Here is a 22676-nt window from a genome sequence, read left to right as displayed (position 1 = left end):
TCCAACCGCTCCATCACCTCTTTCTCTCTCTCTCTCTGCCTTCTCCCTGTCTTTCCAGCTCCCTCTCTCCACACCTCCTCCTCCCGCCTGTTAATTGGGTGAGCTGTCACAGTTCTGAGGATGATTAAATTCCAGTCCAGAGTGGCTCTGGGACCACGGAGCCCCCGTCGGAGGAAAAATAGGTAGTGATCATTACTGTAAACCTATCCACAGTTCGTGCGGCTGCTTCGCCAAGTTCAAGAGGAACTGTTCACTTTATGCGATCACGCAATCAGGCCTGATCTAATCATGTGCACCCTCAGTGTAATAAAAATGAGCACACAGGCCTTCACGTCAAGGTCAAATCAAACCAATCAATGCCATTCTGTTGATGCAAATGGTGCCGTATCCTGGATGAACTGGAAAGAGGGGGGGAAACATTTGCATTTGCCAAATAGCACATGGGTAAATAAAACGAACTTATTGTGAAAGGAATAAAAGCACTTGAGCAAATCAAGCACTCGTTCAGGTGCATGGACACGGAACTTAGTGGGGCAGCTTTTCTAATGGTAATCAGTAGCACCTTCAGGTCACACGACCTTCTGCTTTTCATTCAGGCTTTGATATGAGAGGTTTGCATACATTGTCTTCTTTGGGCTGGAGGAGGAGGTTATACAGCAGGGGATTATATACAGCGGCGCCGGGTCTGTGAGGCCTGGCCAAAGTCAGTTTAAAGGCATAAATACAGATATACATTTAAAAACTTCAACAGTTAAGACGCCACGCGAGTCCTGGTGCGTCATCCTGGCGCTTACGTAAGAGGGAGCGTAACTTTGCAACTGCATCACGTCTGCTCGTAGGATGTCAGCAGACCCAGCGTCCTCTCAGCTTTCTCAAAGCTGTCCGGGACTGTTTGTGCGGATTTCACCAGTCATGATTTTTAATTAAAATTCCCTCACATAAGTAGTCTGCTGATTTTAAATGTAGGTTTCCATCATTCGGACATTTGGAACCGCTACTTTCATTTTGCCATACAAAGGAGTTGTCACACCTTGTCACCACACAATGTCTGCGCTTCCATTCCTTTCCAAGTCTTCTCTCAGACAGCTGTCAACTGTCAAATAAAGACAAAAAAAATAAAAAGTGAATAGCTTACATCAAGGCAGGCCCACTCATTGGGCTTCCTCGTGTGGGTTTAAGAAGAAATAAATAACACAAGTAGGCTATTCCTGTCGGTGCTTGCTAAGTTTACTCACAATGGAGGTCCGTAGAGGTCTTTTTTGTGTTCAAATCAAATTACAATAGCATTAAAACTCTCCCCGTGACGCACACAGTTTACAGCTTCCGATGACAAAGGTGCTTCAGTTTGAGTAGTATCGTGCCCTTGGCAGTGGGCTACAAGTGACTGGGCGCGAGTAATCTGACTACTGTAATGGCGTTACTAGGCAACACAGTTCAGACTATATAGGTGCGCACGCGAGGGCGTACCAGACCAGGAGAGGCTGAGAGCGCGGAGAAGCTTTGGAGACAGTGGCGGGATCCACAGCATCCTGACGCACGCACGCGCTATGGACTAACCATTGATCAGTGAGGGAAGAGGCACCGAGCTAAAAGCAACCACTGACAGCCACCGTCCGTGCGTCGAGCGCACTCAGTTTACTTTCTTGTTTTGTAGTTCCCACAGTCGGCGTCTGTTTTCGTACAGTTTCAAGTGTTTGTGAATTTTTACGCGTCGAAAAACAGCTCCGGCGTCATGAAGTTTCTCCTGTTGCCAGTTTTAGTGGCTTTTTTCGCCGCCGCTCAAGTTTTTTGCGAAGAAAACGGCCCAAAAGAAGAGCCTGACTACTGGACGAGCAGCAATCAAATTCAGGTATCTAAATAGAATATTTATTTGGCGTTATATTTGAAACTTAATTGAAAAGATACACTTGAATACATTTCACTCATTATCTAGCCTGTTATTAGGTCCTGCACTGCAGCAGAAAGGGCTGGGGTTGTCCCTTCTCCTCTGGATGAAACTGACAGAAATGATTTGGGCCATCTATTGTTTTAAGTTTGTTTAACCGGTAAATGAAAAAAAGGGTAGAATGAGGTAAGGTGGACTGATAAAACTAGTGTGTTTTACTTTTTGTGAAGAAACCTCCATTTCCTGGAGTAATATTTCATTTTGAGAAAATTTTGCATCGATCCAGATGCACATTTTCTCTATATACATATATGCAGAAAACGTGACAATTAGTGAGCACAACTTAAACATATGCATGTTTAAGTTGTGTTCACTAATTGTCACAATTTAACAACTTAAACATACATATATATGTATATATGTATGCATGCATGTTTAAGTTGCGCTCACAAATTGTCATTCGTTTTTCCAATTTCAATTTTCATGAATATATTAATCCAAATGCAAAGCTTTACAGAACCCAGAGCCTGGAACTCCCCAATGCACCACCATCCAGGCACACTGCAAATGAATAGGCAAATCTAATAGAATGAGCAGTTTACCGCATTGATTTGGGGAAGAACCCGAGAAGAAGCTGATCTGGAACAATCTGACTGCACTTAGAGGAAAAACAAGATGTTAATTCTCAGTAATGCGCAGGATGAGGATGGAGACGGTCGCAGCGATCAGAGCCGGCAGCCAGCGGGGAAATTAAATAAAGCCTTGAGTGCACACTGTGCGCTGTCGTGGAAGCTGAAGCATGTAGTCCATCTCTCCATTGACATGGAGCGCACGTCCCGCGCTTGACTTTGCGAGTTGGAGACGTGCCAAGCCGCTCCTCCAATAGCGTAAAGTGTAGGGGCTGGAGCCACCCTGCAGATGAATGAGAATACAATCAATCACTGCAACTTAGTGTGCGGGACATTAGTGGCCCCCAGGTCCCCTTCTCCGCTAGACTAATGCACAGTGTAGAAATATGTCTTGAGATGGAAATAGAAACACTCGGTGAAAGTTCTAAATTCAAGCGTATGAATTATTTCTCAGTATAGATTATGCGCGAAGGGTGGAGGTGGTTTTAAGTAATATTTTTCGAGCTTATGACATTTATATGCAATAGCAGTATCCGGTTTTTGGTCATTTAATTCCATTATTTTGAGGCGCGCAGGTGTAGGATACATAGGAGACGCGTTCAGGTACAGTTTTGGAAATTACAAAGTCCTGAAAGCGGCTGCAACATAGATACGATGTTTATAGACAGTTGTCCCGCCATAAAGAGTGACATTTTCTTTTCCCCTCAGGACGGCTGGCTTCCCAACGACCCATTCAGAGAAATCCTCCTGAGGATGACGAGAAAGCCGCGGCCGCACCAGTTCATCGGTCTGATGGGGAAGCGCTCCATGGGTAAGAGCTCGCTCCCACTGTGCAGTTTTCACCTGTGTACTTCTTGTCCTGACCCCTTCTAACGCGCTTCGCTTCTGTCCTCCCACAGCAAATGCACAGATCACCCGCAAAAGTAAGTGCATTCAAGTCATATCAGTTCTCAATCTCCCCCGTCTTGCCCTTGACGCCGCGTAAAAAATGGGAATATTCCAAACTTGATTGCGAGCACTTGCTGCCATAAACATTAGACAGACATACAGTTGCTATGTTTTAGTGTATCTCATTATCCACACTTGTCTCATACCAACCTCTGTAGTCTTTGGACTTGATCTAATCACTGCTCTACTCTGTCTCAGTTATGAAGGGGCTTAGTAGTCAAGAAGTCTCCTGTAAATGCTCGCCTGTGAACCTCCAAGTTTCAAACTTCCACATCGCAGCAAATATAACATATAATGACATCAGTATGGCAGTAAAATGAATAAATTATATATATATAATTTACATTTATACAACTAATACACAACAATATATATATAGGTAATACAATGGTCAGTCCAAAATACGCCTGTTCTTCATAACTATATATATATAAAATATATAAAATATAATAATATAATATAAAATATAAATAATATATATATATATATTATATATAATAACATAACACACTACAATACATACACACAATATATATAAAATACTATATATATATAAATACATACATCATAATACATATATACACACATACAACATACATACATACATACATATATATATATATACACACATACATACTATACATATATATATATATATATATATATATATATATATATAGTATAGAGACAGCAGGTATATTTGCACCTGACCATTGTAACACTGTACAGACACAAACTCACCCCCACTGAAAATGTTCCAAAGAACAGCACAGTGGGGAGAAAAGACGAATCCATCCATTTATCCCCCACAGTAAATACGCAAAATCTCATGAAAGGCTGAGCAAGTGATGGACCACGGGGTTTAAGTAACTGACAGCCAGCACGGCTCACATGTAAGTCGGCGTTTCTTTCTTTTCTTTTGAGCAAAATAAATTGTCAGTAGGAAGGTGGTCCAGAGCAGATGTCTGCGTGCCACAGAGGGAGAGGAGATAAGTGGGGAGGCAAAAGGAATGAGGAGGAGGGGATATTCCCTTTTTTCCTCTGTAGATTTTTTTTTTTTTTTTTTTTGGTCCCAATTAATCACCCACTCAGTGAAGCAAAACAGCGCAGTCTAAGTAAGTATATGTCTAATTTATTCCTCTTATGGAGGCACGACTAGGAGTCACTCTTCATTAGGGAGAGGGAGAAAGCTGGGATCAATGCCCCAAGGACATGGGGGAGTTAAATTGGATTGTTTACGCTTATGATGGGAGAAGTTGTGCATTTCACCCTTCACATGAGGATGCCTTCTGCTCTCACAATACACGAGAGAAAAGGAAAAAGATGAGGCAAGACAGTGTTTGGTTCCCTCTGCTCTTCTGACTGATGAGTGCTATATTCTTTTGCAGTTCAACCAGATGCAAATATTGATGTGTGGAATGTGAAAGGTTCCCTCGGGGCTCTCTGTGTTTAATACGGGCCCGATCTGATACGCCACCACCACCATCATGATCATATTACGGTCCATTAGTCTGATTGACAGTCAGACCCATTCAGTGTGTGATGCGGCCGTCTATCAGATTTATATTTCCACAAACCTGACAAACCGGTTCAGCTTGGTTCTCAGTCCATGTGCTGGAATCGGGCTCACGCTGCGAGACATCGTGATCATTTCCGTCGCTTCTGGAGTTGTGGCTGTTTTGGAAACCTGAGGAGGAGCTTTAATCAAACACAAATTACAAATAAATCAGACTTTCTTTTATCTTTTAAATACTCAAACACAGCGCGAGAGACAATAATGATTTGCAAGCTTGGTTTGGAAACAGAAAAAAACGGACTAAACGTCTCTTAATGTGTTTCATTTAATTCCACTCTGACAATGTGATGACATCAGAGAAACTTTTAGATTAAAGAGCTTGTGAAGAACATTAAAGCAGTAGAGGAATAAACAAAATGAGAATTCATTATTTTCACAAATGTTTTATAGTTCTGATTTGAACTTGGGGGATATGAGCTTTTAGTTTATCTGAAATTCTGCAGCAGCACTAAATCACTGTTTACTCTGTTATGATTCTTATACTTCTTTTTGTTGTTGTTGTTCTTTGAAGGACATAAAATCAACTCTTTTGTTGGACTGATGGGAAAAAGGAGCCAAGAGGAGCCAGGTAAGTCACTCCAGGAAAATTCACCGTTTTTAATCACCAGTTTTCAACATGGAAAACGATTTCTAATGGTTCCTCCTCCCTCCACAGAGTCTTACGAGTGGAGCACAATACAGACGTACGACAAGCGCCGCTGAACTGCCTTCACCGGCCTCTCATCGAGTCATTCCTCCCTCCCACTCCCACGGGAGGGGAAACCGACGCTGGTTTTTTGTTTTCTCCCAAACTGTGTATAGCTGTTAGTCAAATAAAATGATTCTGTTTCCACATTGTAGTGATATAGCAGTGCTGTACCTGTGCCCGTTTCTTTTGTCCCCAGCAGAAGGCAGTCCACAGTGCGTGGAGGGAAAATGGTTTGATTATCAATGTTAAGTGGTTTCTGTGAGCATTTCACACCATCTGCCACGCCACAAAGACTAAATGTTGTTGTGGACCATCAAAGCAAGGCTTTACCCTAGGGTATGCTGAAAATTGCACTGCCAAAGTCACTGCATAGTGCCTCATAACTGATTAATTGTAACTGAATGTTGTAGAAACACAACACACTGGGACAGGCTCTCATTTTGGTTTCCAAGTGACTTTTAGAAGAGCTGTCATGTCCTCCACCTGGACAGATGGTGTGATGTGACAGGATACCTGTGTGTGTAGTGATTTGACAAATATTAAAATTATTTTCTTTACTGGTTGAACTTCAGCTTGCAAGTCGTGAGTTCCTTGTGATCTTTAAATGGGGGGAAAAAAAGAAAAAGAAAGAAAAGCGGTCTCTCTCGGAGTCTTTCAGAGTGACGAAGAGCAGACTCTGGTGGTAAACAGAGGTACTGCACTGAACACAAACTCAAAAGCCCACGTCAGTGTCAAGAGTAGAATTTATTTTTGAGAAACCAGCGGTAACAGAGAGAGAGAAGTCAGGACTACAGACCTGGAGACATTGTGCCGCCTTGTTTTCTATTAAGCTTTGAATGTTACATAGAGCTTAGTTTCATGCTGTAAAATAAAGGCCAGGCATCACCGCTTCCGTACTGTAGTTCATGCCAACACTTGAAGAAGGGGTAGAGGAAATGAATGAAAATCATACATTGTAGGGAAATTTAATTTGTCAAACACTAAATTCCCATCAGCGTAGCCAGTTGTAACCTGATATGCAACAGGCAGCGAAACAACAGCCGATAGTATTAAGATAGTATTAATTAGTGTCAAGTGGTTCCACTGCGCACATGACTCACCTATGAGAAAGTGGAAAGATGTCCTCCGCACAAATTGCATAACATACCAGTCAACAGTTATTATTATTATTTTTTTTTTTTTTTGCTTTGTTTTGTTTTTGGTGTTAGTAGCTCTGAACACTCCATTTTAACACACAACTTATTGATGTCGCTAGTTACTCATGAGGCATCCTAGATCCGAGAAGTAGCAGCGCGATCCTCCTAAGAAAAACACGCAGGGTGTAGCGTTTGAGACCCACTTGAAAACAGAAAAGAAATAAATATGTCCGGACGCATCAGAAAAGATTATACAACAGGACCGTGGCAGGACATTAGAGCTATTCCGAGGACTATTTTATATTAGACAGGAGCTGCTCGCCGTGCGGTCGGCTGATTGATACGGCAAACAACAGAAGAGGTGTTTAGTTCGATATCTATCTCCAGCAAGATTTTGGTTATTTCTCAGAGCAGAAAAATGAACAAGAGGCAGCCTGGAAGTTAGGACACACTCCCTAGCAAATATGTGCTTCAGCTGGATAACTGTTGGCGAACAATAAAAAAAATAAATAATAATTGAAAAAAATACGAGCATGGTCCTTACAACAAAATGCATCAATAGACTAGACAGATCAGTCAGACCCCATCATTAGCATGTCAGCGAGGACAGGCTTGAACCGGTGGAGCTTGTCAGACGAGGCTGTAAAAGAACAATTTCACTCACTTCAAACCCTCAACTAATTTTTTATCCATCGCTCAGGCCCAGGTGACTGGTCACACAGCAGCAGTGATGATGTTTAGACGATCACACCAGCACACTGCATCAGTAAGTTTCTCCGCTTACACTCTTTTGGCCACACAGGAAATTACTGTTAATCAATGACATGAAGTAGGTTGAATTTTAGGGGGGCTGGAGCCGTTTCAATGAGCCTATCAAGTGCAGTGAAGTAGTGAAGTAGTCTCAAAGGTTGTTCTCCAGTAGATTAAGTAGATGTAAAAGTACATGAATTGAATATTCATATATTCCTCATTAAAACAAACTGCATGGGTTCGCTCCAGCGTCTGTTGGTCCGAGCTCCACTTCCACTCGGACGTTTCCAGAGAACGTGACCAGCTGCCAGGTGTGTTTTTCAGCCACCTGCCTCATGAGCGTCCCACGACACAGATGCTTGATTATTATTTTTTTTAAATCAATACACCTCACAACTTAAGGCTCCTTTTCACTAAGAGTCCAATTTCTTTCCGTCTTTGTGCCAGGTTCACTGACTGTCCAGCGGCTCAGGAAGGAAGCCGCCGACCTGCTGCTTTCATCACACCGTCAGTGTTCAAGGTGGCATTTTTTCTTTTCTTTTTTTTTTTTTTTTTTTTTTTTAAATATCAACAAAAGTAGCAAATAGCATCAAAAGCAGAGACCTTTGCAGATTTTGAAAGAACCTTCAGCAGAGCTCACACTGGAAGCAAAATGTAAACCCACATTAACAGAATTAAAGGCTGCAGATGGAGCACGGGCTTCAGGCTTTTTAAATGGCTACAAAGGTGCGACACGTCCTTTTTAGAAGATCTCCTCCATCACTGCCTGACAGACAAACATCGTGCGGGGTAAGACCAGCTCAGTGGAAGTACTTCCGAATAAATTAGAATTTAAACATGGGAGTTGTAAAATAAAGCTGATTATGACACATAAAGAAGAGGCCGTGGCCTGCGCTAACGGGTACATGTGGCCGCGGGTTCCTGACGATCACTGGTCTTTGTCTGGTTTGTAGATTGCAAGGGTGCGGGCGGACGGGTCGGTGGCGTTGATCCAGCGAGGCATCCAGTAATGGGAGAGCCACTGAGCCCGGCCTGGAAAGTGCTTCTCGAACACTTGCCTGAAGTAGTAGGCCTCTTTGGTGCGTGGAGGGTTGTGAGGGAACGTTTTGTGCGCCTTCTCCATCTGGTCGTCGTTCACCTGAGAGAACACAGCGAGTCGGAAAATAATAATAGTTAATACGTTATCCTGTAAACTCTCCGAGCTTCTAACACTCCTGCCTCCTTACACATCACTCTCATCCACCTGCATTTACTGAACGGCCTGAAAATGAACACTGACATATTCACGAATCATTTTTGGATTTTGTTTTGAAAGTTGAAAAGAAAAAGTTTGCATAATTGTCTTTTTATTTTAATTGGTTAAACGTAGAGCTTGTTAATTTGACCTTATCGTTCCGAACTTTCTTTGTTTTCCGTTTGATTTACAGCCTTTGGGGGAAATGTTGTTTGGTTCTAATGACGCGACATATTAATTGGATCTTCGTGTACGTTGATTCATGATGTGGTTTAAACGCATCTAATTTAATTTATGAAGCTAAATTGAAACTTGTGGCCTTTTTTTTTTGTTTGGGCCTTTTGTGGCGCAAGTTAACCAGGCTAACTTTCTATTAGAAACTGACAGGTTGACAATATAAATTAGTCTCCTGTCTGGATCCCAGATATAATTTTGATTAACTCTACGGTACAACGTGAATCTCACTTCCCTTCTAATCCAGGAAAAAGATCTCATTTCCTTCTCCTGCACTTTACCAGCTCAGTATCAAATTCAGATTTCGTGTGTAACTTTAGGAACCATGAAGATGTTTTAGAGAAGGATGTAGTCTCATTAACACATAGGTTTACAAAAAGAAAATTCATCAGGAGAGCTTCAGCCAGTTCCTACTCTCCTCCTTTGAGCCTAATTTTTACTATTTAGTAAAAGTGCCACCATTGAAAGTGACAACTGGCCATTAGGAGAAACAGTTTAAAATGTACAGACAGCTCTGCCTGTGTTGGTGCTTAAGAACTAAAGAATGTTGAGATCAGATCCTTAACTAAATTGTGGAGGTTTACTTGTTTTCTATTACTCCTGCTGAACATCCATCTCAATTACAGGAAACATATCAATTAGTTTAAAACTAGTTCAATTACCACGACCCACAGGGAATATTTTATCCACAACTTCCCCCTGTGATGCCAAACCCGTCTGAACGGGGCTAAAGACAAAGAGTCAGTGAAAGCTGTGCAAGCAATCTGCTGCTAGTGGTGCGACTGAAAGCTCTGCAACAGCTACTGCCTGGACCTTAGCGTGAGGCAGTTTTTGAAGCTTAACGTTAAAGCAAACACAGAAGGGTACACGTTCACAACAGCTCTCTCCACTGATGTAGTCGTGCGAAGGACAAGAGATCAGTGTGTAACGGAGCTTAACATCAGATTGAGGATAAACAGCTGGAGGTTTTGTGAACTGGTCTGGTTGGTTGGTTGATAACTCCTAGGAATATTTGTGTGATAATCAAAACTGTGGCACTTGTACATTTACAATTTAACCGTTAAGCCTCGGCCAACCTTAGGGACATTTTTGTCCATTTGGGCAAACTTTTCCTCTTCATTTGGCTGTCAGTGCATATTGCACAAGTTTTTATAACAAAGTCAATCTCTACACAAATTTTGACATTAAAAAAAAAATAAAAATAATAATGATAACCTTAACCTTAGAAGACAAAAACATCATGCCCAAAAATCTGCTATAAAAAAAAAAAGAGAGATTTATATTTTTTTCTGCATAACTCTGTTAAACCACTTTACAAATGACCAAAAATTCAATCATTTGAGGAATTAGGGATTAGTTGAACTCACTTGATGTTTTTAACATGAAAAACCATCTATTTTCCATAAAACTAATGTTGAATAGCTGGGGCATTTTTTCCAAATCAGTCTTGGGTTTGACCAAGATCGTCTGAAATATTGACTTAATAGGATTATTAGTTTTTGTGTAGCATCAGATTTAAAATTTAATACCCTCTTGTAACCTTAGTGGACAAAAACGTTCCATTGATGTCCATTATCAAAAAAATGTAGTTGTAATGGAAGTCAATGGGACATTTTTTAGTTTTGTTTTTGTTAGTTGTTCCTAAAGTGTTTTTGTGATTGGTCTGGTCTAGGTGGGTAGTACATGTCTTAGTAACATGAATGCCATGTCCAAAACATGTCACACGACGGTCATTGCTAATTCCTTCTCCTGTCAGTGGCCATAATGTTATACTTGATTGTTGTATAGTACCCAGGTTATATAGTAATATTCCTGACTCCACAGCTAAGCACCATTATATTCAGGGAAACAACAGCTCTTAAGAGGCGTCTTAATGCATTTCATCTGCACATAGCACAGCAAGCTGTCTCACAGATGAGCTTCATTGTATTTGTAGTCTTAATGGATGTGTTCTTGTGAAGCCTTCAGGTGCCTGTCACACAATCAGCTTTGAGTGCAAACTTCCCTCAGAAAATACCTGTAATAACAGTCTTTATCACCACGCTAGAGTGAGATATTAAATGTTTACTTCCATCTAATCAAAACTGAATTAGCCAGCAAATAACAGCCTTATAGCCATCAGCAAGTGACACTGAAGTTATTGAACGTGCTCTCATCATCTGTTCTGCCAAAGTAGATGGAGCCGAATTGAAGAGCGACAAAAACACATCAATTGTAGTCAGGAGTATGGTCCAGCTCCTCTCGTGTCGGCCTTTAGAGAGTCCTCTTTAAGTGCCGCAGCGTTATGTCGGGTGTAAGATTTGAAAGATAAATAAATCAGCTTTACATGCATAATGACATTGTCAGAATCCCCCCACCTCATGGCCAGTAAATAACCTCAGAAGTCGTGGTCTGTCTACAGCTCAAAGGCATCCATTCAATCCCATTTTTAAAATGGAAGTCATAAATCTTCCCCCTTTTCAGGGAATTAGTTCAGGCCTGAAGATTTGTTTTTATAACCCGCAACAGCAGTGTCATTGTGTTAAAGCTCAATTATTATTGAACTTTACTAACTGTGTAAATTAGTCTCCACAGAGACTCTTCCCCATCTGCCTCCTTAACAAATAAAAAGACACAAGGACTCTAGCCTGGACTAAAACTCAAGCTGCAACCATACATTGCACTGTTGTATATAGATCTGCTTTTTCTTTGCATTTTGTTTAATTACATTTCTAATCTGTATATTCTTATGTGAGAAAGAGATTTTTCTATGTGCTGTAAACGTACAGGGAAACCGATAATGAAGAAATCTTGAATGTTGAAGAGAAAATGGATTTTGATAAAAAACCTTGACACGTACCAAAGACTCTACGTGGTCCTGCAGGCAGGTGTACCAGGACTTCTTTGCAGACATCACGCCATCACTGAAGGCTTCTTTGCGCCTCCACAGGATGTCATCTGGGATCAGGTTGAGACCTTTGAAGGCGTCCCTCAGAAGATGCTTCTCCACTCCGTTCTGCGGAGCGTCACGGGACATAGCACGTCCGCGTTGTTAAAAAGAGTTCACTCAATGGGTCCATACATCAACTCCATGCGTTTACTCACCTTAGGAACCCTCATCTCCTCCGGCAGGGACAGATAGTACGCTGTGAATCTGTGGTCCAGGAAAGGCACTCTGAGCTCCAGACTAGAAAACAACCAGCAGCAGAGGTTGAGCCAAACCAAAAATAAAACACAGTCTATACTTCATCACTGACTTGAGGCAATTGTGGGACGTAAGGGTACAAAATGAAGCAATTACGTATCCATCAGTCTTTTATCCAACTGAATTCATGTATTAGCATCAAAAATCAGTATTGCTTAATTGTTTTTTTTTTTCATTCCGCAGATAATGACGAGCACATTAAAGTATAATCAGTGGCTTTTTCCTCTAATTATTAGTTTTACCATTGGTTCAATCATGTTGTTGTCGACCACTTTGTTTCCTGCTCTTACTCCAATGAAGGATTTGTGTACATGTAGTCACAATAAAAACAAAAATGTTTGAACCACACTCCTGAAAGAGGCAGTGCTAAAAGCTGTTGCTCAATATTCATTTGCGCAATTTCTGATCTCAGTCCAATTAATTAACTATCATCAGAAAATTAATGAGCAGCAATTTTAATCCACTTAGCGCACACAAAATGCCAAGTAAACGCTGGTTTGAGCTTTTCACATCCGCTCAGATGACATTTTCTAGCCGGTTTAGGTTAGAGTTTCTCCAGCCTGACTTGTGTGGTGACGGCGAGGGGTCGAGAGGCGTTACCCGTGTGCAGCTGTGGTGCGGTCAGCACGGAGGACGTCGAACAAGTAGAGCTCCTTCATCAGACGCACGCTGTCCTCTGCTGCCGCTTTGGGAGTCGGAGCCTGGAGGAGGAACAGAGTCCTTGTTAGAAGGGACGTCACGTTTTTAAACAGCCTCTCCATTTTAATCCGACGTCATCGCAGCACGTTACTCTAATGTCTAAATCCTCCTGATCTGTTCAGTCTGATAAACATTTCTGGACCACTTCTGACATGGTGACAACAGTGTCACATATTCAGTGACCCAGAGTGACATGAAGACGTCTACTGTCACATGTCCTGGTGCCACATGTTATAGTGAAGGTCAGGTAAAGATAGAACTGCAGCAAAAACCATTAGACTTCTAGATCACTGCAGGACTTTGTCCACCGGGGGGCAGCAGAGACAAGGTTTTCAGTTGCTGATTTTATCTTGTTCAGGAAGTACAGTTCAGTTCTTTTCGTTAGATTGAAGTCAACACTAACAAATAACAAGTATAATCAATTATGTTGTAGATATTTTAGGATTATAGTATTATTATTATTAGATTATCAGAGTATTACTATTAGGGCCATTTGTTTTTTTTTAATGTCATCTGTGGCACCATTAGTACTACACATTAAAAAGGGGTTTTGCACAAAAAAAAAAAAAAAGATCTTCGTCTTTGTCATCTATGATACAACAATCTTGATGTATGTTGTGGGCTTTATTTTTTTTTAAAGAACATTTTATTCATGATTTCTGTCCATTTGAATGAAACAAAATGTTTAGTGAGGACAAATGTTTGGAATCATGTTTTCTAAGGGCTCAATGAAGCCAATGATCTGAAAACACTACTGTGTTGTTAGGGCCGTCAAATAAATTGAAATTTAATTTTTAACTGTGATCAGTCACATGATTTCCATAGTGAACTGTGTTAATCCAGAGTTTTGAATGTACCTGGAAGGGATTTTTTTGTTATGTTTTATTTTCTCATGTTATATGCAGAAAACTGTTCTTTTTGAGAAAAGCTTCTGTTAGGACCTCGTCATCCCTTTTGTCCTTCTTCTGCTTCTTTTGAGATCTCTGGCAGCACTGACCCTACGGCGCGCATTATTCTGATTTCCCAAACTAGGCTTTGGGCCGAGGCAATAATAACAGAATGTGAATTGCTCGCGGGTTTAAATGAATGGCATTAAAAGGAATTTGGGAAAAACTAGTTTCCATTCAAAATGAAAGAAAATCAAATGATGACTGGTTACAGCAGGACTTGCCTTGTGGAAGTAGATGTATCCCTGAGTCAGCTCATCAGATCCCTCACCAGAGAAGATCACCACGCTGTCCGTCTTCTCTCTTATGTACTTGGACACCAAGTACATCCCTGTAGAGGGAGAAACAGAGTTGAGGTTTTGAAATCAGTGAATCCTTCATCAATTGTGTCAGCTGGAAAATACTATTACAGCTTTGGTACTCCCAGCACCAATGATAAAAGGATGCCGGTATCCCTGAATCCTATCTATCATTGGTTTGAGTAGGAGATTCTCTGTGTCAACTTTAAATGAACCAACGATCACATCTATTGCCAAGTTCACATCCTCAACGTTAAATACCATGAAACTAGAAACCGTTCATACACATTTTATAAGTATCTCATATTTCATAACTTGGGTCATGTTATCTGCATTTGTTTGAAGCATTTGTTCAGCCTGTATTGTAGTTGTATGGGATATGAACAATGTTGTCAATGTTGCAACTGCAGCACAGTTAAATCCCCCCATGTTGCCCCCACGGACCTCTTCACCTATTGAGCTGATCTAAAGCAATTCAACGAATCCAGTCAGGTGGAAAAGGAATGTGTTGATGCAGCGTAGCCGCTCACATTTATGTCACATCAGTCAGCTAAAATATCAGTGCGAACCCAGTGCGTGCGATTACTAAATGAAAATGGCTTAGTATTTTATGACACGCTACTGAGAGGTTGGAACTTCTTCTAAATGGTTTCTGAATCAGATCTGTTGTATAAAACACCTTAGTTAGATTCTTGCAAGATTAACTTCTAGTTCATCAGGTAGAGCCACACAGACCATCCAGACCAAACACAGACCACAGACGTCCTTCAACATTTAGTGTCAACCACCGGAGCTTCATAGAGGAGCAACGTTTAAATGTTACGTCAGTACTACAGCCCTGCTCATCTCACACCTGACTCTTAATAACCGAGTGTTCCCAGTTGCGTTTTATTGAGGAACGTGCAACCTCGGTTTCGTTTCAGTTTGTTGCACTCACCGACAGAGGCACGGATGGTGGTGATGTCATAGGTCTCCAGGTGGAAAATGACATCCTCCACAGCTTGGATGCCTTCTTCTGCACTGAAGTTCACTTCGTGGTGTTCGCTGTTAATGTGGGCGGCCACCTGAGAGAAAGAAAAAAGAAATGCATCAAGTGATTGACTAAAAGCAACAAAATGATGTTTTTCCATCATCTATAGACGTTCAGTGTTGCCATAAGATGTGAAGAACTGACCCTGCGAGCAGCGAGGATGTCTGGACTGTCGTCGGACCCGATTGAAAATGTCTGGATGGGATACTTCAGCTTCTCCTCTTTCCCCAGCTTCACCAGAGTAGCAGCGACCAAACTGGAGTCCAGACCACCTGAACGATGGACAATATGAATGAGGAAAGCACTGTAATAAGACGATGTATAGCACACAAAACTTCCACACGTGGATGTAGTTTACTTCGCAGACGTTACCTGAGAGAAGACAACCGATTCTCCTGTGAGCCATGAGACGTTTCCTCACGGCGTTCTCGAACAGAGCTCTGATGTTGCTTTTCACCACCTTCTCATCCACACCTAAGGAGAACACTCGTTTTAACGAACCGTGACCCAAAAAAAAAAAAAAAAAAAAAATCCTGAGCATCTAAGAAAATAAAGTGGTTTAACCAGTTTCTCACCTGACTGCAGTGTCTCCGCGGTGTCGTAGTTGGCATGAGCCGGCTCTTTGGTGCAGCAGTGGAACTGCTCCTTCTGAATGGACTGAACTTTGCCGGTTGGTTTCAAGTCAAACACCTCGACGTAGCCGGGGGGGAAGGGGACAATGTTGGCTGGGGTGGACATCGCATGGGTAATTTCTGTCAGGCCTGCGATCAGAAACACAACAAAGTCAGGCAACGTTCAGGACATAATGGAAGAGTCAGGTCTGAGGTTATAAACTATTCCGTTACCTTTGGCCTCGGAGCAGACTGCAAGGAACCCGTCTTCTGTGACGAAGTTGAACAAAGGTCGGACGCCATACGTGTCCCTCCCCAGGTGGACCTTCCTGTTGGCGGTGTCCAGCAGAATGAAAGCGAAGACGCCATCCAGGAGAGAGGCCATCTTCTTGATGCCAAAGCGGTCGTACAGATGGAGCAAAATCTCACCGTCCATTTTAGTCTGGTAGTCAAAGTCAAACTCCTTCCTCAGCTGGAAACGCAGAATAAAAAAAAAAAAGCAGGTTTATTTAAGCTCATACAAGTTAGATTTAGAGAGCAGTGGATAGCTGGGGGGGGGGGGGACTTAACAACTGGTTGTTATAATAACACAATAGCAGATTCAGCCTTCACCTTGTGAGTGAACTTCCAGCTGAAGTTCACTCTGTATTGATACCATCAAGTTATTGTTAAAACACACAGTGCGTGTGTTTTAGTTGTGCTAACAGCACGGTCCTAGGGTTGGCAATGTTTTTCATTCAGTCAGTCACCACTTTTATCCAGATATAAAAACAATCTCTTGAATGGACCGCCTGGAAGCTTTAAGGGACACGCATTTCACCCATTCGATTCTGCCAACTACCGATTTGTAGTGTCAACCAAATTGTGAAACTGTAGTTTCAAATTGAACGTCTCAGCAACTGTTAGATTGTAAGCACTTTGTGACCACAAAATGGCACTTGATGGAAAACACAGTCAAACTAATGGAGGCCCTGTCTCTAGTCTTTCCCTCCACTGTAATGTGTTTTTTTTCAGTGCATTTCTATCATACTGGGGCAAAATTCTCAGAGAAAATACAGGAGAAGCTACGGCCCAGTGAGAAGGGCTTTAGAGAGCTGAAGGCTATAGGTCTGCAGAGTTCTGTGTAAACAGAACGTAGTCACAACTAGCTGTTATCTACCTAGATAAACTTACTTTCGAAATCACGAGCCCAAGGCTCTCAACTAAAAAAACGTCTTCTTGAATGAAATCTTAGTTTTCAACAAGAGACAGTTCAAGATCGAATGAGACGAAAAGCATCACAGCTCTCCTAGATGTTTCCCAGCAGCTTTCAGTCGTCCCTGTGATGGGACAGAGTCTCTTTACTGGCGACATAAACGCTCATGAATGCACTCATAGCGTAGGGTTATGGGATCTGGAGAAGATGTTGGAAGCACAGATTGTATCTTCAAGGCTGGTGATGGGCGCAGGTGGTCACATAATCTTCTTTTCCACAACAGGAGGGTGATGACGCAGAAGTTAGAGATACAGCATAGCTGTAGTGAGTGTCCTTAACCACTCGGGGGACTGGCAGGAATATACAAGATTTTTTTTCCCTTTTCTTCTGGAAATCAGGTAAAAATCAGACGTTGTCTCACATTTGGGGGCCTCTACAATCAGATAATATTTTTGAATTAAAAGTGACCGTGGCGTTTTGTAGAGTGTTTCATCATGGGTTGTTTTACAGCCTTAATGATGGCTGGATGCCAAATGTAAAAGTAAAGCAAGTCCTTCAGGGTCCGTTTAGTTCCCAGAAGATACACGTAACACGTTTTTCTTGCCCGGCAGGAAATAAATTGAGTCCAAGTGTCTCAACGTCTTAACAGAAAGAAGCAGAAACAAACATGGGTGCGTCAGGTGAGCAGCTCACAATGAAAGTCTGGAAAATGTTGACAATTGATTGGGTAAATATGTCCATTTGTGGTGAACATGTAGTAAAGTTTAAACACTGATCCCAAATTATAGTCACAGGTGGAGAAAGTGAGACCAGCTAGTACGACGCCACTGCTTTCCAAGCATCTGCAAGTTGTTGAAATGAATTTACTTGTGCATGTGTACGTAGACCAAAGAAGCTGAACATAGGTTCCCGTTAACCTTATGCTCCAAGTCTTTGCAAGCAATCTTTCAAAGGCAAACATTAGTTTAGATATACTAGGTGTAATTTCCAATGATAACTCAAAGTTAAACCATACTCTCTAAACACTACCTTCACTCATTAAAAGAGAAATGTTTGAATAAAAAGGCTGAAAGTTTAATGGTAGAAGTTATGCTAATTATTTTATATAAAGATAACCTAGACTGGATTTCTGCGCCTTTCAATCATACTGCAAAAATATTGGTTAGAAATAATGTGCTAGGGGCTTTTAGTCAAAAATAAATAAATCAAACCTCTGTTGGAAAATCTCGTGCCTCTCTTCTGGAGTCATAATAGCAAAAACATGACTACAGAGAAGGAACAGATTTTGGCTTTGACTGATGAAAACTATTTAACCGTCCTCATGACAGCAATAATGGATAACAATTTTAACCTTGTCTGAGTGGGATTCCTCACAAAAATATGCACACTGCAAGAACCGGTGACTCAAATTAGAAAGTCTATACCCCAACCAAAAAGCCATTGTCGCCATAAAAGCCTGTGGAGAAAATTATCAGTAAAGTCAATGAAGTGGTAACTGCTTGTGGTTACAGAACCCCACCCTTACCACTCCACCGCCAAATCAACTCTGATATCATTCCAGAGCAGCAGGTAGAGCGATCTTACCGTCTGGTGGTTGTAGATCTCTCCATTGTAGCAGAGCCATAGGAAAGGAAACTTCTTGATGCGCAGTGGCTGCATGCCATACAGCTGGTCCACGATGGCCAGCCGGTGGAAGCCAAAGCAGCAGTTGGTGAAGCCGTTGACGTTCTCAAAGCGGAAAGCGTCAGGGCCCCTGTGAGCGATCTTCATGGCGCACGTGCACTGCGCTGACAGGCACTCATCGCTGCCGAACAAAGCCCAGATACCACACATCTCTCAGCTGTGGAGGACAGACAGAAGACAGGGGCACACGATTTTGATTAGTGAGCGGTTTACATGTAGAGAATTAAATAATCTGAAAGGTAACTAACTGACATTCAAACTGTGTCAGAAAAGCATTTATCTAAATGACAGTTGAATATTAACCCTACTCAGTCTCAGAGGATTAGATTTCAAAATGTGCTTCTATTAAGGTTAGGGATAAGACTGATAGACTTGATTACAGCTTGACAGAGATTCGTAAACCAGTACCAACATGAGTCTTAAGAAGTTGCGCCCAAACAAGGCCACCTGGTCAGACACTGAATGAGAAACGCCCACCTTCCCTGAACGCAGCCCGGAAGCAGAAGGGAGGCGCTAATAGTCCGGCTAAAATGATGGCTTCATGCCAACCATGTGCTTCCATGTACCCAGCGGTAGACAAACAGAGAACACGGGGTACTTTTGAGAAGAGAAAAAAAAGCTGTGATTTGTGTGACTGGTTGTGTTCCTATTCTAGGAAAATTAATTAATTAATTCAACAAAGAAAGAACAAATTCTTGATACACGATTAAACAACACGTGTGACCTGGTTGTGATGCGTCATTGAAACTAAAAAGTTACCAACTTTAACTATTAATATTCATTCATAGTCAAAATCAATAATTAATCGTGGATCGTGGAAGAATGCTTAAATGTGACGAGAGGTGCTGGGTTACTGAGTTCAATTTGACGTTATCCCCAGACACCTAACGCCGGACTCCATTCAAAATCCTACCAATTGAAACATTCTCAGCTCCAGCCAGCAGCTAACTAATAACCACATGTTTGAACACCTTTTGCAAATGTTTATCTTGTATTGTTTAACTCGGCGAACAAATACAACCAAAACGTGAGTTGCTTATCTCCACACCACGTTAGTCTGAGTCAACCTTTCATCCTCATCACCTTCTCGCACACGTCTTCCACGCCGGGGCGGTCGCATATTAGCAGCACATATCATATTTAACATCTTTTTAAGATTTCTCGGAATAATGAAGGTTCTTCGTGGCTAATGTTAACGCCGAATTTTCATTAACACCATATTACAGCGGTAAATAGCCGACAGTTATGCCTTTTACACGTGTACTACCTTAAATTAATAAATCGAAGAAAAGATGAAAAAAGCCGGAACCCTATCAGAATGACACAGTATTTCTGCATTTCCATACAGCATTTCTGGCCTGACAACGAGGATACAGAGACATTTAACCTCGGATAAATGACTTACCGTGTTCTTAACTTTAGTCTGCTACAAGATGACGACTCAGAAAGGAGTTCCTACACTTGACACTGATGCAACCGTTGATGTCGTGTTTATAAAGCGACGCTGCACTGAAGAATGGGCTCTTCAAAATAAAAGCATATAACGACAAGGCCACATTTACATTAAAGCTAAAAATAATAAATAAGTGCAACACCGTCACGCGTTCTAAGAAATCAAACGTATACATTAAAAGTATAGTTTTGAAACAAATACTCAGTTGACGCACATACGCGGTTTACAGGGCGGACATATTTTATAGTTATTGTGACAGCTATGGTGCAAGCATGAAAAATAGTAACAGACTTACGTGCATTTAACACTGGCTTAAAATAGCTAATTTTAATGTAATTTATGGCGGTTTCTGTTGTGGTCATACAGTAATATCAAAGAGTTTATAGACATTTTTTATAAAAAAAAAATTATTTTGAAGGCCGATTTGCAGTTTTGTTTTTTTTTTAATTGTCGCAGGAGACGCAACGGTGAAGACATGTTGCATCACTGCGAATTTAATACGGAGTTTATTACGAAGAATGTAGTGATGTGATGTGATATGTAGTAACAATGGTTATGCCACTCCAAGTTTTTTTGTTTGTTTGTTTTTTATTAAATATAAAACTTCTGTTAATGTAAAATAAATCTTGCCGCCCTGGAGCATATGCTAAACAGTTATTCAGCTCTATTTCATTGCTGTTATAAAGCGAAACTTGATAGCAACCCTTGCATTTACCGTTTTCTTTTTTTAACTTTCAGATCTGGCACAAGGGAGTTAAACTGTCAAGTTCATGGCGGCTTGGTTCAGCACCACGTACGTGTAAGGTTGCATCACCTGAGGAAGTGGCGGAGTGTGTGTGTCAACAGGAAGCACGTTAGCCTGAGCGGAATAGTTTTATAGTGTGTGATCTCTTTAGTGTCAGGGTGGTCTCGCCCCGGTCATTTATTGGGAAGGCTGCCAAGTATTGTGTAATAAACAGTCAATGGTAATTAACTCTCAGAATATACTTTCCAAAATGGCGTCCATTCATGCTGCAACACGCCCCCCCGCCACACTGCAATTAAAGTACATTCTCTTCCGGGATGGTTTCCCCATTCACCTGTGCCTAGTGCGTGTCTGGCACCTATTTAAAGTTTTACTGTGGCGAAGGGTCAAATAAGAACTGATCGGACACATTTTATTATGTAAAATCTTAATGTGAGATATTTAACTTTGCCAACAATACACGGAGTGCACTAAATGCACGGGTTTATTTTATAAGGAGCCCCTCCTCTCAATCCATAGGATCCAAAAGCCCCCACTAACAACATTTTGTTACCAGACACCACAGGACACTCTCAGAAGGCTCATTCTCCGATGAGTCGCAACTGTTTTGGAGGCACAAGGGAGACCTACACAATATTAGGTTATGCCTGATCAGTCTACATGTACTATATATTTTATCTGACACCTGCACCCATTACAAGATCTGCAGACCACTTCCTTCCTTTATTTCTCCTCCATTGTTGTTGATTCCAATAACCTTTATCCTGTTAAGATGTTCCTGTTCAGTGTTCTTTCCAAAGTGGTGTCAAAAAGTGCTTGCCCCTTCCCGATTTCATATTTTTTTGCGTGTTTGTCACACTTAAATGTTTCAATAAACGTTTAATACTTCAAACATTACCATACACGGCTGGTACTATATTCTGCCACGTGTGCACTTAGGATCAAAGGAAGTCAGTGGGTGCAGCCTCACGAGTCGTGTTTGCACGGTTTGTGGTACGAAGTAGGAAGAAAGAAACAAGAAACTTCACCCAAGGGGCAACAGTAGTTATGTTGGCGCCAGCGTTTCAACACTGGCAAAACAGTTTATTTATTTTATTAAACAAGCAAAAAAAAATAATAATTTTTCCATATATTGTGTAACTTATGAAAGTTGAACATTTCAGTTTGACCAGTGTTCTATGTAGTACTGGACTACATTACAGAGTAAGTGGATTTAATTGACTGCAGCTCATTCTTATTTCACATTCTCTTGCTCTGTATCATCCCATTGTGCCTGCAAATAAATTAAATCACATGCAAACAATTCTGGACATTTCTGTTGTTTCATTGGCATTCCTTTGGGCTACAGTCAAAATAGTACAGATGGTTACTCTGTAAAATGTTATCTGATTATATTTACAGTGTATATTATATATATGAACAGCTGTGTAGTCTTAAGAAAACAGCTAATCAGAGAGGCTACCCTGAGAAAAAGGCTTCAATTTGCTAGGGAGCATAAAGATTGGATTCTGGAGCAAAGGAAGAAGGTCATGTGGTCTAATGAGTCCAGATTTACCCTGTTACAGAGCGATGGGGCATCAGGGTCAGAAGAGAGGCAGATGAAGCAATGAGGTCAGCTGACTACTGGAATATACCAAATGAACAGGTTATTCCATCATCGGATTTCTTTCATCCCTGATGACACAGGCTTATTCAAAGATGACAATGTCAGGATTCATGCGACTCAAATTGTGAAAGTGTGGTTCAGGGA

The 22676-nt window shown here is 41.3% G+C and overlaps 2 protein-coding genes across 2 annotated transcripts; one reads left to right on the top strand and one right to left on the bottom strand.

The window, feature by feature from the left end:
• The first annotated feature begins 1458 nt into the window (after positions 1 to 1458).
• tac1 (tachykinin precursor 1) lies at positions 1459 to 8199 on the top strand. Its single transcript, XM_047604555.1, has 5 exons — positions 1459 to 1849; positions 3223 to 3325; positions 3414 to 3437; positions 5550 to 5606; positions 5694 to 8199. The coding sequence occupies exons 1-5, from the start codon at positions 1733 to 1735 to the stop codon at positions 5738 to 5740; spliced, it is 348 nt and encodes a 115-aa protein (XP_047460511.1). The 5' UTR covers positions 1459 to 1732; the 3' UTR covers positions 5741 to 8199.
• Positions 6452 to 20221, bottom strand: asns (asparagine synthetase). Its single transcript, XM_047604554.1, has 12 exons — positions 20134 to 20221; positions 18630 to 18885; positions 16085 to 16322; positions 15815 to 16000; positions 15612 to 15713; positions 15384 to 15511; positions 15147 to 15273; positions 14135 to 14241; positions 12865 to 12965; positions 12165 to 12246; positions 11920 to 12075; positions 6452 to 8750 (listed from the first exon to the last, which is right to left on the bottom strand). Exons 2-12 carry the CDS (start codon positions 18876 to 18878, stop codon positions 8541 to 8543), a joined length of 1686 nt encoding a protein of 561 aa, XP_047460510.1. The 5' UTR covers positions 18879 to 18885; positions 20134 to 20221; the 3' UTR covers positions 6452 to 8540.
• Between the last annotated feature and the right edge of the window lie 2455 nt (positions 20222 to 22676).

The sequence above is a fragment of the Mugil cephalus genome, chromosome 14 (assembly GCF_022458985.1).
Source record: "Mugil cephalus isolate CIBA_MC_2020 chromosome 14, CIBA_Mcephalus_1.1, whole genome shotgun sequence".
In the NCBI taxonomy this organism is placed as follows: domain Eukaryota; kingdom Metazoa; phylum Chordata; class Actinopteri; order Mugiliformes; family Mugilidae; genus Mugil; species Mugil cephalus.
This window is presented reverse-complemented; position numbering and strand designations above follow the sequence as displayed.

What these genes read in the sequence shown, in the direction of transcription:
- tac1 (XM_047604555.1), top strand. Translation starts at nt 1,733, where the DNA reads ATGAAGTTTCTCCTGTTGCCAGTTTTAGTGGCTTTTTTCGCCGCCGCT. An exon ending in GATGGGGAAGCGCTCCATGG is followed by an intron (nt 3,326 to 3,413) that starts GTAAGAGCTCGC and finishes GTCCTCCCACAG; the next exon opens with CAAATGCACAGATCACCCGC. An exon ending in AAGGAGCCAAGAGGAGCCAG is followed by an intron (nt 5,607 to 5,693) that starts GTAAGTCACTCC and finishes CTCCCTCCACAG; the next exon opens with AGTCTTACGAGTGGAGCACA.
- asns (XM_047604554.1), bottom strand. Translation starts at nt 18,878, where the DNA reads ATGTGTGGTATCTGGGCTTTGTTCGGCAGCGATGAGTGCCTGTCAGCG. An exon ending in AGATCTACAACCACCAGACG is followed by an intron (nt 16,323 to 18,629) that starts GTAAGATCGCTC and finishes CTGCGTTTCCAG; the next exon opens with CTGAGGAAGGAGTTTGACTT. An exon ending in GATACATCTACTTCCACAAG is followed by an intron (nt 12,966 to 14,134) that starts GCAAGTCCTGCT and finishes TTCCTCCTCCAG; the next exon opens with GCTCCGACTCCCAAAGCGGC.